This window comes from Natator depressus, chromosome 9 (assembly GCF_965152275.1).
Source record: "Natator depressus isolate rNatDep1 chromosome 9, rNatDep2.hap1, whole genome shotgun sequence".
Classification (NCBI taxonomy): domain Eukaryota; kingdom Metazoa; phylum Chordata; order Testudines; family Cheloniidae; genus Natator; species Natator depressus.
Genome location: NC_134242.1, coordinates 59,941,410 through 59,956,348, shown reverse-complemented (window position 1 = coordinate 59,956,348; position 14,939 = coordinate 59,941,410). Strand labels below are relative to the sequence as shown.

General features: G+C 53.4%; 1 protein-coding gene across 5 annotated transcripts in view; it reads right to left on the bottom strand.

Annotated features, from left to right (window-relative positions):
• Positions 1 to 4,542: 4,542 nt before the first annotated feature.
• Positions 4,543 to 14,939, bottom strand: part of NHSL2 (NHS like 2) — a 151,034-nt gene continuing 140,637 nt past the window's right edge. For 4 of the 5 annotated variants that reach the window (XM_074964336.1, XM_074964337.1, XM_074964334.1 and 1 more), the window contains exon 8: positions 4,544 to 14,415. In XM_074964336.1, coding sequence (XP_074820437.1) covers positions 14,100 to 14,415 — 316 coding nt within the window. In that variant the 3' untranslated portion in view covers positions 4,544 to 14,099. Of the gene's footprint in view, positions 14,416 to 14,939 lie in introns of all 5 variants that reach the window. The other variant, XM_074964338.1, reaches the window with a different exon arrangement.

Here is a 14,939-nt window from a genome sequence, read left to right as displayed (position 1 = left end):
GGTTCTTAACCTGGGGTGCACGCACCCCCTGGGGGTGCGAGATGCCCTTTCTGGGGGTGCGAGACCTGCCTGATTTTTTTTAGAAGGTAAATCACGGAAAACACAAATTAAGCACAGGCACATAAGTACAACTACTTTGTTGCATCAAACCTATGTATTTATTAACATTATACATTTTTTAACGATTACTGTAATATACAAAGTTTTTACGCTAATTGTAGTGTAATTTTTGATAGGGGCGAGAGAACATATTTTGAGAACTCCAGACGGTCAGCAGGCTGAGCGGGGACAGGTGTAGTGTATTAAATTGCTCCCCATAGGAATAGGCTACTTAGGGTGTACTACTTACGAGTCTTGATGCTCTGAGTGGCATGGTAAGGTGCCGGGGAACAGCGGTGGTTGGATAGGTGTGGGAGTCCCGGCGGGCCAGTCAGGGGTTGGGGGAGTGGATAGAGGTCGGGGAAGACAGGGGACAGGGAGCAGGAGGGGTTGGATGTGTGGAGGGTTCTGAGGGGGGCAGTCAGAGGGCAGGGGGTCCCAGGAGGGGGTGGTCAGAGGACAAGGAGCGGGGGGAGGGGGGGTTGGATGGGTCAGAGGTTATTAAGGGGGCAGTCAGCGGGCAGGAAGTGGGCCAGCTGTTTGTACCGTGGTGTAGTGTATTAAATTTCTCCCCGTAGGAATGTGCTACTTACAATGTACTACTTACGGCTGCCAGTCCTGATGCTCTGCAAGTAGCACATTCCTACGGGGAGAAATTTAATACACTACACCTGCGGACAGAACCCCAGACCGGTGGGGGTCCTGGCCGCCGGCCCCGCTCAGCCTGCTGCTGGCCTAGGGTTCCGTTCACCCAGGCCGGCAGCGGGCTGAGTGGGGGCATAGGCTGGGACCCCGGCTGGCAGCAGCATGCCAGTAAAAATTGGCTCATGTGCCGACCCCTGATATATAGCATTCTAACCAATCATATAAAATGCTCCCTCTGTAGGAAATGGTTGAGTTCCTGTTGCCTGGAAAAAAACCCACCTTCACTTTTCCTGATTGTTCTATGTATGTATGTATTTTTTGAAGTTGCATTGAGCTAGATGTTTGTACTTCTGTTTCTTGGAGTTTTAAAAGCCTGGGGAAAAAAGCTGCATTCCCAGCTATGACCCGGTGCAGTGAAAAGGCAGCTCTAGGCTGATCTATCTGTACAGAGTAGGAGAACACGTATTAGGGGAAGGGAAAAAACATTTTTAGTAATATATTGGTTTGCGATTTCCCAGGAAAGACACAAACGAGAGGAAGCCTAAAGACTGATTAAATCTGAACCTCTGAATCGGTGTGAGGAAGGGACCCTGCTGTCTCCGAGAGCTGCCCCTCATGATCCCCTCTCCTCTTCTCTTCCATCCCAGCAGCACCTCTTAAAGAGCTTGATCACCTCACCAGCAGGGCTGAGGTCAGCCTATCTCTCAGTTTTGCCTGGCTGAGTCTCTGAGACGTTCCCACTGTCCTTGGCCAGATGCTGATGGGCCAGGGTGGCTGCTGCTCCCAGCTCTGCTCTCACTGTGGGAGACTAGAGGGGCTGCTTTCAGAGACAGCAGGGTCCTGCCCTCAGTTCACCCCAATTCCCAGGCTCAGATGCAATGGGTCTTTACGATTCCCCTGCTGTTGGGTCATTCCTGGGAAAGGTGCTGCTGATCCTGGCACTTTGCCTCTCTGCTCCTGCCCCTTGCCTTTTAGTTGCCACCTGCAGTGTCTCTGCATCTCCTCCCAGCAGATGTTTCCAGCTGCCAGTGAACTCTCTGGTCTGGATGCCCCTTATAGTTGTGCCTGCTAGGGGAATGCCAGCCCAGTGATTAATTAGGCAACAAGTCCCGTCCCCCTGTCCCCCCCCAGTATACCTGCTATCTGGAGCATCACATGAGAAGCAAGGGCCCTGGGTTGCCAAATGCCAGGATGCTCACTGGCGAGCAAGGAAGGGCAATTCCTGGCCCAGTGAGGTCAATGGAAAAACGCCCACTGGCTTAAATGGGATCGGGACTTCCAAGAGCATCTCCATAGGCGTCAGTAGCTTCATCTCCGGCTCCCAGTCATAGCTGAGCAGGTCTGATTCTGTCCAGCAGAGGGCAGCGTGTATCTGCACACACCAGCCTCTTCAGCCACACTGCCGAGAACAGTGGTCCCCAAACGGTGGGGTGTACGTCCCCTAAGGGGGGGGGACGCAGAGAGACATTTGGGGGCACACAGCTGGGCCTGGGCCAGCCCCCACAAAAGGCAGGGAGGAAGAGCCCTGCCGCTCCACCCTGAGCCCAGCTCTGCCTTCATTCCCTCTCCACCCCCAAGCCAGCTCCGCCCCCATCCCCAGTTCAGCCCCCAGCTCCTCTGCTGAGCCAACTGTGCAGTAATGTGGGGGTCAGGGGTGGTTTGTGGACAGATTTCCATTACTGGCGGGACAGGAAAAGTTTGGGCACCACTGCCCTAGAAGCAGGGTGGTTCATACTCCCTGCCCCTGGAGCCCCAGCATGCTGCTGGCAGGATGTGGCTAACCGCTGTGAGCTTGGGGCGGGGGGAGGAAATCTGGCACAGGGTCACTGCTTATTCTGGTTCTCCCAGGAGGCAGCCAGTTCAGTGCACTTGGGGGCTGCTCTTGCCCATCAGAGGTGATGGAAGTCTCTCCCACCTGTGCTGCTCCCCCCAGGCAGTGCATGGGATGGGTTTCTAACCCAGCAGGCCTGGCCTCCACAGACATAGCTCTGTCCTGCCCCAGGCCATACCAGCATGCCCAGGATCTACCCCATGTGGGCCATAAATGATATGTAATCAGATTGGACTCCTATGATGTATCAGGTGCATGCAGGATGCCTAACTTGGCTACTGACTCACTAAGGCTGTGTCTACACAGCAATGTAAGCCTAGGGTTAGTGGGACTTGGGTCAGCTGACCCACGTCAGGGAATCCTGGGCTGGAGTGTCTACACTGGCTTTTAACCCTAGATTAAGAATTTCCTGACCCATGCCTGAGCCTAGGGTGCTGGCAGCCACACTGCAGTGCACATATCTCGAGCAAAGTAACTGTATCCCAGCATGCCTAATGCTCCCCCCATTGACACTCTAGGCCTAGGAACGTGGTGCACTGTGGGAAAACTCTACTGTCTATGTTCATGGGCCAGCTGGGCCACTATTCCTACCAAATGCCATTGACGTAAATGGTATTATGTGCCGGGGAGGTGGAGAGACGATGGCTCATTTTGGCAGGAGGGCAGTGCTGCGGGGGCGGGGAGGAGTGATCTTGAGTGCCATGTAGCATAAGTCAGAATGACATGATGGAAAAACAATGTATGGTTGTGAGTAGGGTGGAGGGGGGCACAATGGCTTTGCAAAATGGCTCAAGCTTATCGGTCTGCACTGAAACCCTGGGGGCTCTGAGTGTGCATGTGCCAACCACAGCTCACTCCCCCTGCAGAGAAACGCCCCAGGTGGGACATACACTGCATCAGAGACACCACACCTGGCTAATGTCCTGGGTGCAGAAGCAGCCCCCAGAGTGCAGCCGCTGGTGCCTTCTGACTCCCACTTTACTGACAAGTCTCCCGAAGCAGCAACATGGTGACCCATGGGTCTGCCTAATAATCAAGGTCTTCAGTGCTAGGCACTCCCCCCTGGGAACTCCAGAACTAGCTACTTGCTTCCCTGCTCCATTCCGCCCAGGATGTGTGGCCCCAGCCCACATGACCCAGCTGGGGGGATCACTACTCTCCTCCCAAAGATCCCCGTCCCTTAAACACACTCCCAGCCTGGCTGTTGCCGCTGCAGAGTGGTGAAGTGCATCCCCAGGGATTGGGGTGCAGTGTGCTCCAGGACCTCCCCCTGCTCCCTTATCCCTGCCCCCACTGCACCCCAGGAGGCTGTAAGGAAGCTTTGAGGCTGGCACTTAGCAACTTTGATCCCTGCTCCAGGCAAACTCTGGGCAGCAGCGAGCTGGAAAAGGACGGGAGAGCAGGCTCAGCCAGGCAGCACTGGCACTTCGGGCTGCTGGGATGGCTGCCTGCAGTGCACACTGCCCCCAGGAGCTGTGGGGTAGATCCGGAGGACTCCTGGGACCTGAGTCAAGCCAGGGTTGTGCACACAGGAAAGCACTAGGTCCCAGCTTAACTCAGCCTCAGACCCTCCAGCCCTGCAGGGACCTGGGTCTGAGGCCTAGGTTAGCACAATTGCAGGGTGGATGCAAGGAGGGGTTTGCCTTGAGCCCAGGCTCAGAGCTGGGCTTATCTGGCTGTGCAGACATACACTAAGTGGTCTTGGCCAAGCTACTTCACCTCGCTGGATCTCAGTTTCTCCATCTGTAAAATGGAGCTAATGATACCAGCTTTGGAAACCTCTATGAGGTCTATGGCTGGACACTATAACTGCTATTCCACCCAGAGCCCTGGCACAGTTTAAACTTCACACAGGTGCGCCTGACAAGGCTGGGATAGGAGCTGTGTAGTCAATAGGATTTTAATATTTTCACTGGGTTTAAAATGTCTGACCACCCTCCACCCTGCCCTCACAGAGCTCAACTCTAGGACCTTTGCAGGCAAAGGCTCTGAGTGGCTCTGGGGAAGAAAAGCACACGTACAACCGGTGGATGTGACAGTTATTGGAGTTTACCAAGCTTGCAATAGTTAAAAAGTACAACATTCAGAAATATAAAAATGTGACTTTCGCCATCTCCGAGGGCTGTCCACGGGCAGGGATTGGGCTGACATTGCAAAAGAGGCCACTTACGCCGGGGGAGGGGGGACTGTTTGCATAACACACAAAAATAGTTCACATTCTTTCATCTTGCCCATGGCTGGCCCACTTAGGACAAACAAGCCCTATATATCTATAGGGCTTACTTCTGTCTTTGCTGCACAGAACCAGTCCGATAATTTTGTCTAAGTTCAGTTGGGGGACATATGAGGAAACCCATCCCTAGCAATCCAATTAATTCCCTGCAGCGCTCCAGATCTGCAAAGTGACACTTCTTTCCTAGGTGCAGACGTTGAACTTGGCAAAACAAGAGCCGCGTTCTCTGTTAAAGCATTGTGGGGGGGGACGCCCTGGCCCCACTGAAGTCTAGGGCAGACCTCCCAGTGACTTCACTAGAGCCAGGATTTCACCCACGGGTTTTTAAGGCCGGGATGCGGAGATTCAAACTTTTTTTTTGTTTTGTTTTAAAAAAGTGAGTTTTTGATCGTGAAGAAAATCAAGGGAAGATTCTTTTCCTGAAGCAGCTATTTTCATTAGAAGCGCTTTGCAAAGTCCCTTCCTAGCAGGACATTTACAATCCAAGTGCTAAAAATCACACCTCAGTCACATCATACAAAGCCATTGCTAACTGCTGGGTGTAGCATCTTTTCCCTGAGCAATCGTGTGCAATACTGTACAGGGTTATTGGCATTTTTTCTTGGCCATAAATTCCAGCAGTAGCTTCTCTTTAACTTTATGCAACTAAACATGTTATTTGTATATTGAGCATTCAGATTTTACCCTGCAATATGCAACACTTCCCTAAGGACATGTTGCTTCTACTAAGGCTTACGTTTTTGCCTGGCCTAAAGCCAATTGAGGAATAAATGTCTATGGAAATGCTGAGGCATCTTATTACGCTCATTGTGTAACAACTTTGCACAACCTGTTTGAGTTGTTCAAGGACTGGAACCCAGGTCATGCTGGTTTTCGCAGCCACAAATCCAGCCACTGGAACCGAGCAGGAGTATCAGATGACCTCAGACTACATTCTAATTGGTCAACAGCATGTTAATAGGGCAAAGGAATTGTTCTTCATTTGTTCCGCTGGCCAAGGGAGGGGACGCTGGCAGCAGAAGGGTTATGGCACATTCCCAGGTGGGTAGCAGTTCCAAGAGAAATCTGGGGTTCCCATCCCACCTGTTCTTCCTACGCCAGACACCACTTTGGAGATCCTGTTTGGGCAAAACCAAAATAAAATCTGGGCCTTAATTGGGGGCAGACATGGGACTCAGCAGGATGCTGATCTGCTGCCAAAATCCTGCAAAATGCCACAGTTCAGTGCATGAGATTGAGATGAAGAGCAGAGGTTCTAAACTCTGCCCTGGAGGAGCCATCTGGCAAATCCAACTGGAAGATCCAGTGCTGTGTCTTTTGCCTTCCTTACAAGGTAGAGATATTAGGCATAGACCAATGGCTGGGCCACATTTCAAGCCTCGACCCATGCTGCTTGGACCCAGTCAACACAAATGAGACCAGGTAAATTAACCAACTCCTTGGCATTGGAGTCAGCAACCCTGTGAACAGCAGAAGCCCACGGCATGGTGACAGACCCAGCTGACTGATGTGTATGTAGTGACTCTTCGCCTGCCTTCTCAACATGGCTGTGATCACACGTGGCACTTTATAACCCGGAGGCAGGCGCGCTTATTCAACAGAGCACAGTGATTGGCTCGCCTCACTTCATGTGACGTAAGCAACTTTGTGAGTCACATTCCATGTCTCAGATACATAGGGGACAGAGATGGGAAGGTCCTTCTGGGCCACTGAATCCATCTCCAGGAACATGTGGGATGTGAAGTCCAGAGAGAGGGGGTCTGTGATGGGAGACAGATACTACCGTGCAGCTGGGAGAATCTTCAGCCTCAGCGGCATCTGAAGTCTTTCCTGTGGAGACAGCAGGCTGAAGACTATTGGTGGCAGAGGCAGAAGAAACAACAGTGAAGCTTAGAAATTTTTATGATCTATTTTTCCTGAGTTTCTCAGCCTGGATGTTAACTACAGGCTGAAATTCTGCAAATCCATGACAACGGAAGGAGTAACATGTAATTAAAGAGAACAGAACTGGCAGCGTGAAGAGCTGAGCTTCCTGTAGAGCAAAGTACAAAGTCATCTTGGTAAAAATGGGCCAGTAACGCTTCCCCTGGGATAAAGGCAGAGCAAGGAGTAAACACAAAAGAGCCTGGTGCTTCTCCAGCAGGACTTCCCTGGTGAGGGAGAAGAGCCGGCTCTCCGCTCTGGGTGTGCTATGTTCCCAGGAAAGCAGTGGGACTGGGTCTAAGAGTATAATTTTGCTCTACAGACTGGTTCCGCAAAGATGACTCTCTGGTGCTGCTTCAGTCAAATCAGAGTTGGGAGGAAACTGTCCAACACCAAATGCAAGACACCCAGGTTTTGTCTGGTCTCATCTGGAACAGGGGCACCCCCCCTACTCCTCCCCATCCCCCGAACAGCCAGAATCCAGTTCAGGTTCTGATACAGCCACTCACGTGGGTTATTCCCTTCCCCAGAACGATGGGTCAGGCACCAATCCTCGTCTGCACCCCTGGGGCTCAGAACCATCTGCATGTGTAGGCCATGCCAGAAGCACTGCTAGAGTGGACACCATCACCATGCTGTGTGGACCCCTCAGTTCGCAGGGGCCTGGAACTTGTCAGCTGCCGCGGGGCTGTTGCTGGGGATCGGAGCTCAGAGCTCTTGCCAGTGCTGGATTCAGCAGCCTATTCACCTGAGAGTGGCAGCGAAACCCGAGCCTGATCATAGCCCCTCCCCTGGGACACGTGGCATCTTCCCACGCTGCAGAAACCCACCTGGCACTAAGGACACATGGCCCTGCCATTTTCACAGCCTGACTCCCCCACTTCCTCCCTGCTGAATGGTCACAACCCCAGCTCCCCTGCACTGGGTTTGGAGCCTGTTTTCCTGACACAGCCGCAGGGGCCTGATTCTCCTCACATGGACACCTGGGTGATCCCGCCCAGGCCAGCACAGTCAGCTGGGTGCAATCCATTAAAGAGAGAACAGAAACAGGCCCATTGTGTCAATCATGTACCACACCCCGTGCCAGAGAGGGACTGTTCATTCAACACAGGAGCCTGTGACACCAGCTTGGTTGCTTTTCCAGAGACACACCACATCATGAGAGCTCAGTCCAGGGCAGCTGCTGTGCCGGTGACAGCAGCAGCACCTTGCATGGTCAAGTACAGCAAGGAGAGGTAGCAAACGGTGACTGGTGAGCCAGGAAACTCTTCGGCATTAAATCTCCCAGCAGAGTGGGCTTTTAGCTTCATGTTACAATCCACAGGTGTTCATGGACTGAGGGCTGCCATAAAGCTAACGCCCATGCTCACTGCGTCCGTGGAGCGTCCACTCCACAGGGCCCTCCCCGTGATGCATGCTGTGCAGATGGAAACATCTGCTGTCCCCTGGCCTGTCTGATAGGTGAATAGCCTGAGAACTCGTGGAACGGGCACAAATCTGAACAGGTCCTGGGGGTGCTGAGGGAAGCAGGTCGAATGATTCATTGTGAATTTAGCCCTTTTTCTGGTTCAGAAGCAGTTCCTGGGTTTCTGGCCTTCACAAAGATTTGCTGATTAGTTTGGACCAAAGATTTCCAGCTGGGTTGTGAGCTCTTTTTACTGTGACTAGCCACTTGCTGTCATTCATGGGGTGTGACTGATCATTGAAATCACATGGTATCATTTCAACTCTGATTGGATACCTGAAACTTTTAAAACAGAAGAATAACACCCACCACCTAACGTGACCTTCACCTTTGTTACTATCCAGACAAACCCCCACCTGTGCCAAAATGCATGGTGCCACCAGGACTGGTGAGTGTCTTCCCGCATACCCCACTGGCATCCAAATCTTCACCAGCTGGCAATAACGGCCCCACAAACCCCAGAGCTTTCATCTGTGAAAATATCGCAGCTCTTTGCATTATTCAGCCAGCTCCGGTGCTAAGCGCCAGTGCTCCTGCTGGAATCAGCGTGACAGGATCAGGACCTTGAGTCACTGTCATTCACCATGGTCTGCTGCAGGGTCCTCCTTGTACCAGATTCCAAAGGGAAGGCCACTCATGGCAGGGCATCACTCCAGGATATCCCATGCTTGTTTTGTCTCAGCCAGTCCTGGATGGGGGGGGAGCTGCTGGGGGTGTGCTCACTTGCTGCGATGAGTTCCGTTCGCCATGTGCAAAGGGTCACACACACCAGCACATTGGTATTTAGAGAAATACAGAAGGAAGAAAAGTCCAGGGTTTTTTTTTTTCTCAAAAATCCTCCATTAAATGTCAAGTTCTTGTCCACCCATTAGTCATCAGCCAGCAACTACTAATTGCCCTGTATCCCTCAAGCCACGGTTTGATCATTAGGGATCTGGTAGGTGTGTATGGGACATGCAAAGTTCTTATTGGTGCCTCACACCCTGGGGCCTTCCGACCAAAATGTCCTGTCTTCCAGGGACTGTGTGTGATGCAAGCTCTGAGCCAAATGAGGTCTGGCCATGAAGTCAAGCAAGAAAACGTTTAGATAGAGAACCCCTGGATTTCAGTGGAGACCCTGCAAACTGAGATGGGTAAATGAGCAAGGCAAGTCCTGCTGCTACCAGACTGGCTGGCAGGGGTTGGGAGCCCCCTGGTCAAGCCAGTTGTTCATGCTGTGGTTGTGAGACCCGCTTTCAAACACTGTCTATATTTTGTCTAGAGCAGGGCCTGAGAGGCCAGGGCAAGCCCCAGGGCTCTGGGCCTGGGGGATCAGGACTTTGCTTTTGGGCCACTCCCTAGTTTTTCCCTTTGGTGAATGCTGGACTCTGAATGGGGCTGTTTGTAGTGTGAATATCTGCCCGCCTTGCCCCACCCGCTGTTGGCCCACACTGTTCTGTGTGTGGATCGTGGATGGTGTCTCTGTGGGTACATCTACACTGGAGCTGGAGAGGGAATTTCTAGCTCAGGCAGCCAGACCTGCGCTAGCTGGAATTGAGCAGGCATGCTAAACATAGCGGTGTAGCCATGGCATCGGGCCTGGCAGGAGGGGCCAGCTATTTTGAGTACACTGCCATCTGAACCCTAGGCCAGGCTTTGGTGCCTGGCCCCTACTTGACACTGCAGCTGTGCGTAGACACTAACTTGGTCACTAACACCTTCTGATGTGCCTGCGGCCTGGCTGTGGGGAGCTCCTGGCAGTAGATTTGAGGGTTTACAGTACAATTGGCTAACCTGGCTAGGTTTGGGGGGTTTAATTCTTAACAATGGAAGGAGAGATTCCAAAGAAAAGCCCGGATATGGTCAGAGCCCGAAGCACTTCCCATCCCATTAGCACAGCTGTAATGCGCCTGTTAGGACAATCAGACGGTCTCCCCCACGTTGCTGGGGCTGCTAGTGGGAAGGTGCCAGGCATGGACATTGCACACAACATAGACATGAAGGTTACTGCTGTGATTCCGTCCCCTCCGGGGCCACGGTGCAGGGACAGCACAAGGTGAGCACATGGCACTCCTTGTGGGAATGGAACCAACAATGGGTTTGCACAAGCGCCCCTGAAATGCTGCTGCTGGGCTGAGCTGGCCGAGCGTGGGGATCCCTGGAACTGGCTCTCTGGTTTGCGAGCCCTGAGCCCTATTCTCGGGGCTGGTTTGTTGCTTGTGACAATGCCCAAACCGGAGGCCAATCCCAGGCTACCTGACGTGGCTTGACCTCGTTTGTGAGACTGGGCACCACCGAAGTCACATGGCAGTGTTTTTGCTCTCTGATTGGATGACTGAAACTATTTAGGCAGGCAACTCAGGAATCACACCACTTGCAGGGTGAATAAACCTTGGTGCTACAATCGCTGGGACATTGTATCCGTGAAGCATTTCCCGAGTGCCTGGCCATTGCCAAATGTCTACCAACAACCGTCCCCCATGTGACAGCTCTGCTTACACAAACAGCATCCTCAAAATTACCAGGCAGAGTTGTGCTACACCAGAATAAATAACCCTATCACAGCAGGTCAGCTCTGATTGCATTGCCCCACTGATTTCTCATTCCTCACAAGTCTGGGCCTGTGCGCAGTCACAGGATAGCGCGTGGACCTCAGCAGAGTCCTGGCTCCCACTACTTTCACCTGCCTTGTTTTTAGTTATTACTTGGCTTAGCTGTGATGTGTAGTTCAGGGGCAGACCCAGCTCTGGTCTCTAGAGGGCTCAGTCTCTGGGCCTTTCCTAACTACTCATGGATTTGCCAATGATGTCTGCTTTTCCTTCCTTTTGCCACTAGGTGAAGCCAGAACAATTCACTGCTCGCGATGACCCCTGGCTACTAGAAGCTCTTTCTCGGTTGTGTGGCATCATCCTGGCCTGTCAGCAGGGAGTTCTCTCTGCATCCCCGTAGCCTCACTCACGTGTCCACTGTCTCTGCCTCTCTGCAAAGCGTCATGCATAGTGAGTGCTATATAACCAGAACAGGGACATGATCACCCATTGCTGCCCACTCCTTCCGGGCGTCTCCCCAGGGCCTGGATCCCCGCAGCTGCTGCGTAGGGAATCAGACCCACCAGCTAGTACCAGGGGCATGCTGAAGACTGGGGGCTGCCCTCAGATGAACGTGCTGCTGGCTCCTTCCATGCTGCCGTCACCCCCACCTCCTGCTGTGCGCTCCTTGCATGGAGCATGCCAGAGCCTGGCAGGGGGCTGATGGGAAGCAGACAGCTGCACCTTTGATCGTGGCACTGGCAGGTTGGTTCCCCTCACTTTTATTATTATGTTAAAAATATTAAGTGAACAGGCTGGGTGTCTTTGATCAGTATGTTCCTGTGGCAGCAGCTCTTGGGACTGACAGGGAGTGAAGGGAATGCAGACTGGGGAAAGCATCTTGTTTGATAAAATATCAATACAGGCCCGTGGGACTCTGCAAGGGGCTGAGTCATCAGGAGCGCAGGGCGCTCGCAGAATCAGGCCCTGACTCAGCAATGCAAAGACCGCGCTTGGTGCTCATTTCAGTAGCTTTGCTTTAAAGCGAGCCATTCCCCCAAACCCACTGCTGATTCCCTTCCGTGAGAGCACAGGGGCCGCGTGCGAGGGAGCTCACAGCGCTATGCCTGTGGGGGGACTCTGACAGAAGAATTCACAGCAATCGATCTTGTGAAAGCTGGTTGTGATTTGGAAGCGTTTGTATCCGACCCAGGTCTGCACAGCAGGAGGAAGCTCAGGGAGAGGGGAATTTGTTATCTGAAAGCCAGGAATGGGGCCAGGGCAAACCCCCAACCCAACACCCTTCACTTTGGAGGGGTCTGAAATCCAGCTATGGCTCAGGCACCTCTCAGACAACCCAAAGCTGTCCAGCAGGGAGCAGGCCGGCCAGCCTGGGGGCTTGCAGTGCAAGTGCCAATGGGGTGTAGGGCACTGCCTGCCTGTGTGGGAATGGAAGCAGGCCGGGGCCTCGGCTCTTCAGTGATTGTCACCGCATTCAAGGGGGGTTGGGCTGCTGTCAGGCAGCCTGTTCACGACTCGCCGGGATTTATGCATCCTTGTCACATCAGCAGACATCCACTGTGTGTGTGTGACAAGTGTGCATGGAGCAGGATGGTCCAGCTGTGCGCACACACAATGCTCATGTGTTGCAGGGACGCAGCGTCTGGCTCAGCCCAGGTGTAACTTCACCAAACAGCAGCCTGCCTGCGTCCAAGGGACACACCAGAGCATAGGTAAAGTGCGTTTAGTGAGCAAGGTGACAGACTCCTCAGATATCCTAGAGGGAAGGGGAGCAGGCCGGTGGGAGATACCTATCAATCTGATCTGATTGATCAGCTAAGAGAGTTTGGCTTATGAAGGAAAATAAGCCATGCCTAGCACCTCCTGAGACACGGCTCGTATCTGACTCACAGGAGAGGAGTGGTGTTGTTCCTCAAGGCCAGCTACACTATGGTTTGGGCAGAACCCCTGGGGCTGGTCCCGGGGATGCTTGGGGTCTGGGCAGGGAAGGCCATGCCATGGGTCCCTCCCGTGCTCAGTAGGACCCTAGACTCTCTAGACTGTCTCCAGAAGGGGCAGGAGGAACCAGGCTGTGAAGATTCCTGGTGAGGCTGAGTCCATGGCCTCCTACAATGCCCTTCAATCCTGTGTCAGACACAGAGCCAGCGGAGGAGACACAAGCCGCTTTGCCAATGACTTGCCAAGTGCCTCTAGCTAAGTCGGTCCTTTCGATTTTCAGCAAGTTGCTTCAGCCTTCCCGTTTCCTTTGCAGAAAGGCACCTCCTTTCGTAGGTTGGCTGGGCCAAAGTCATCCTGAGCAGAATCCCAAGGACAGCCAGGCTACACCATGGATCAGTTTGCCCCAGGCACTTGCCATTTCAGGCCTTGGTCCTGCTAAGAGCATGTGGCCCCTTGTGCCCAGACAGATTCCCCCTGGGCTGAGCATACAGCACTCATGGCAGGGCTGGGCCTGGCCTTGGCTTGCTCCCTCTCTGAGCGTCAGTGCTGGATGCTCCTTCCTTTTGGCTGACAACAGGCCCAGTTCTCTCCCTGCAGCATCGCCAGGGGCTGGCAGCTGGCATTGAGTGGACAGCACCGGTGGAAGCTCTCAGAAGAGCATTAGAACCTGGCCAGGGAGTGACTGAGGGTCAGTTTGGTTGAACAGAGGGTCTGGAGCATCTCAGTTCTTCCAAAGCAACCTACATTCTAACTGGCCCTTCTGTCTCTGCTGCCAGGAATTTCCATCTGTTCAGCTCAACTCAGCACTGGGGTCTTTGTCCAGGGAAGGAAAATTACAAGGTCAAATGAAAGAGAAAAAACATCATCAACATTTCGCATGATCAAAGCTATTTAAAGTACCACACGCTGAGGCGAATGAACAGTTTCAAGCTAGCTTCATCGTGGGCACTGGGTTACAACTGGGGCTGAACTGGAGACCGCTTGCAGAGCCCCAAAGAGCAGGAGGGAAGTCCCCACTTGTCATCAGACCCTGGGAAGCTGCTGGGCTGATGCAGGAAGGAATGGGAAGCCCACTGTCATCTGAGGATGGCCCTGCTCATGATGACCGATGTCCGCCTTCTCCATTCCACAGCCGTCTCCTTCCACTGTATCTCCATTGGAAACAAGGCCAGGAGCCGACTGCACAGGGGTGCGGGCTCTGTAGTTAAGACATTTACCTTCCGTCTGCTGGAGTCCCCAGGGAGACACAAAAAAGATTTGCAAATTGCCAATAAAGAAAGGAAAAAATTACACATATCCCAGCAGGACAGGATGTCCTCACAGCACCAGCCTGGCAGAGTGCAGCCCCTGCAGCTGGAGCTGGGCTTTGAAGAGCCAGCATAAAACTCCCAGCAATGCTGTCTCCACCCCTCCCTGGCCAGGATGAAGTCGGGGTGGTCAGGGCTGGGTTCTGGCACCGCTTGGGTTGTCTAACTCAGGGGCAAACTCCATCATGACCCGCCGAGCCAGTGGATTTGTGCTCTTAAGAAGCTCTGCCGCGGAGGTGCGAGTCCCGGGACTGGCCTTGCTGCCTTTCTTCTGTAGCAGGGCCTTGAAGTCTTCATTCCGACTGGAGGCTCTGCCAGGGCCGCCTGCTGCTGGGGGGGACTCGCAGGCCGGGAGCCCGGCTGGGTTCTTCACCGGGGAGTGAGAATTCTGCCTGCTGCTGAAGGCATCTCCTGGCTCCTTCCAGCCCAGCAGCTTCCTCTTTGACCTAAACACAAAAGAAGCCTGTGGTTGGCGTGCCTGTGGCGGTGTGTTCCAGCTCCTGAGGCAGAGGTGCTCACAAAGGGGCATTCCCCACAACCCCCAAGCAGGCGGCTGCATCCCACCCATAACTGTGGTTTACGCCTGACCCCCAGATATGTGTCCGTGCCCTCACTGCGACCCGGAAATGTTCCATCCACTGGAAAGTTACGTATAACAGCCAATTCAGCACGGACAATCAGTGCAGAGAGATGCAGAACCCAGTTACTTCACTGAGCTCCATTGCACAACATCATCGAGAATAGCCCGAATTCACCCCTGGTGCCAGCCCCTGAAGTCAGTGGAGCTGCTTTAGGTAAGAATCTGGGCCAAGACTGCCTGCAAAGGATTCTCAGGCCAGTGAGAGGTCCTGGCCTGGCAGCTCTGGACCCTGACCCTCTTCCCCCTGGAGTGAGGAGAGCAGAGGCAGAAGCAGGAAGTGCTATATTCTGCCATGGTGCCACCCTCCCGCTCGACCCAGTGCCCGGACCA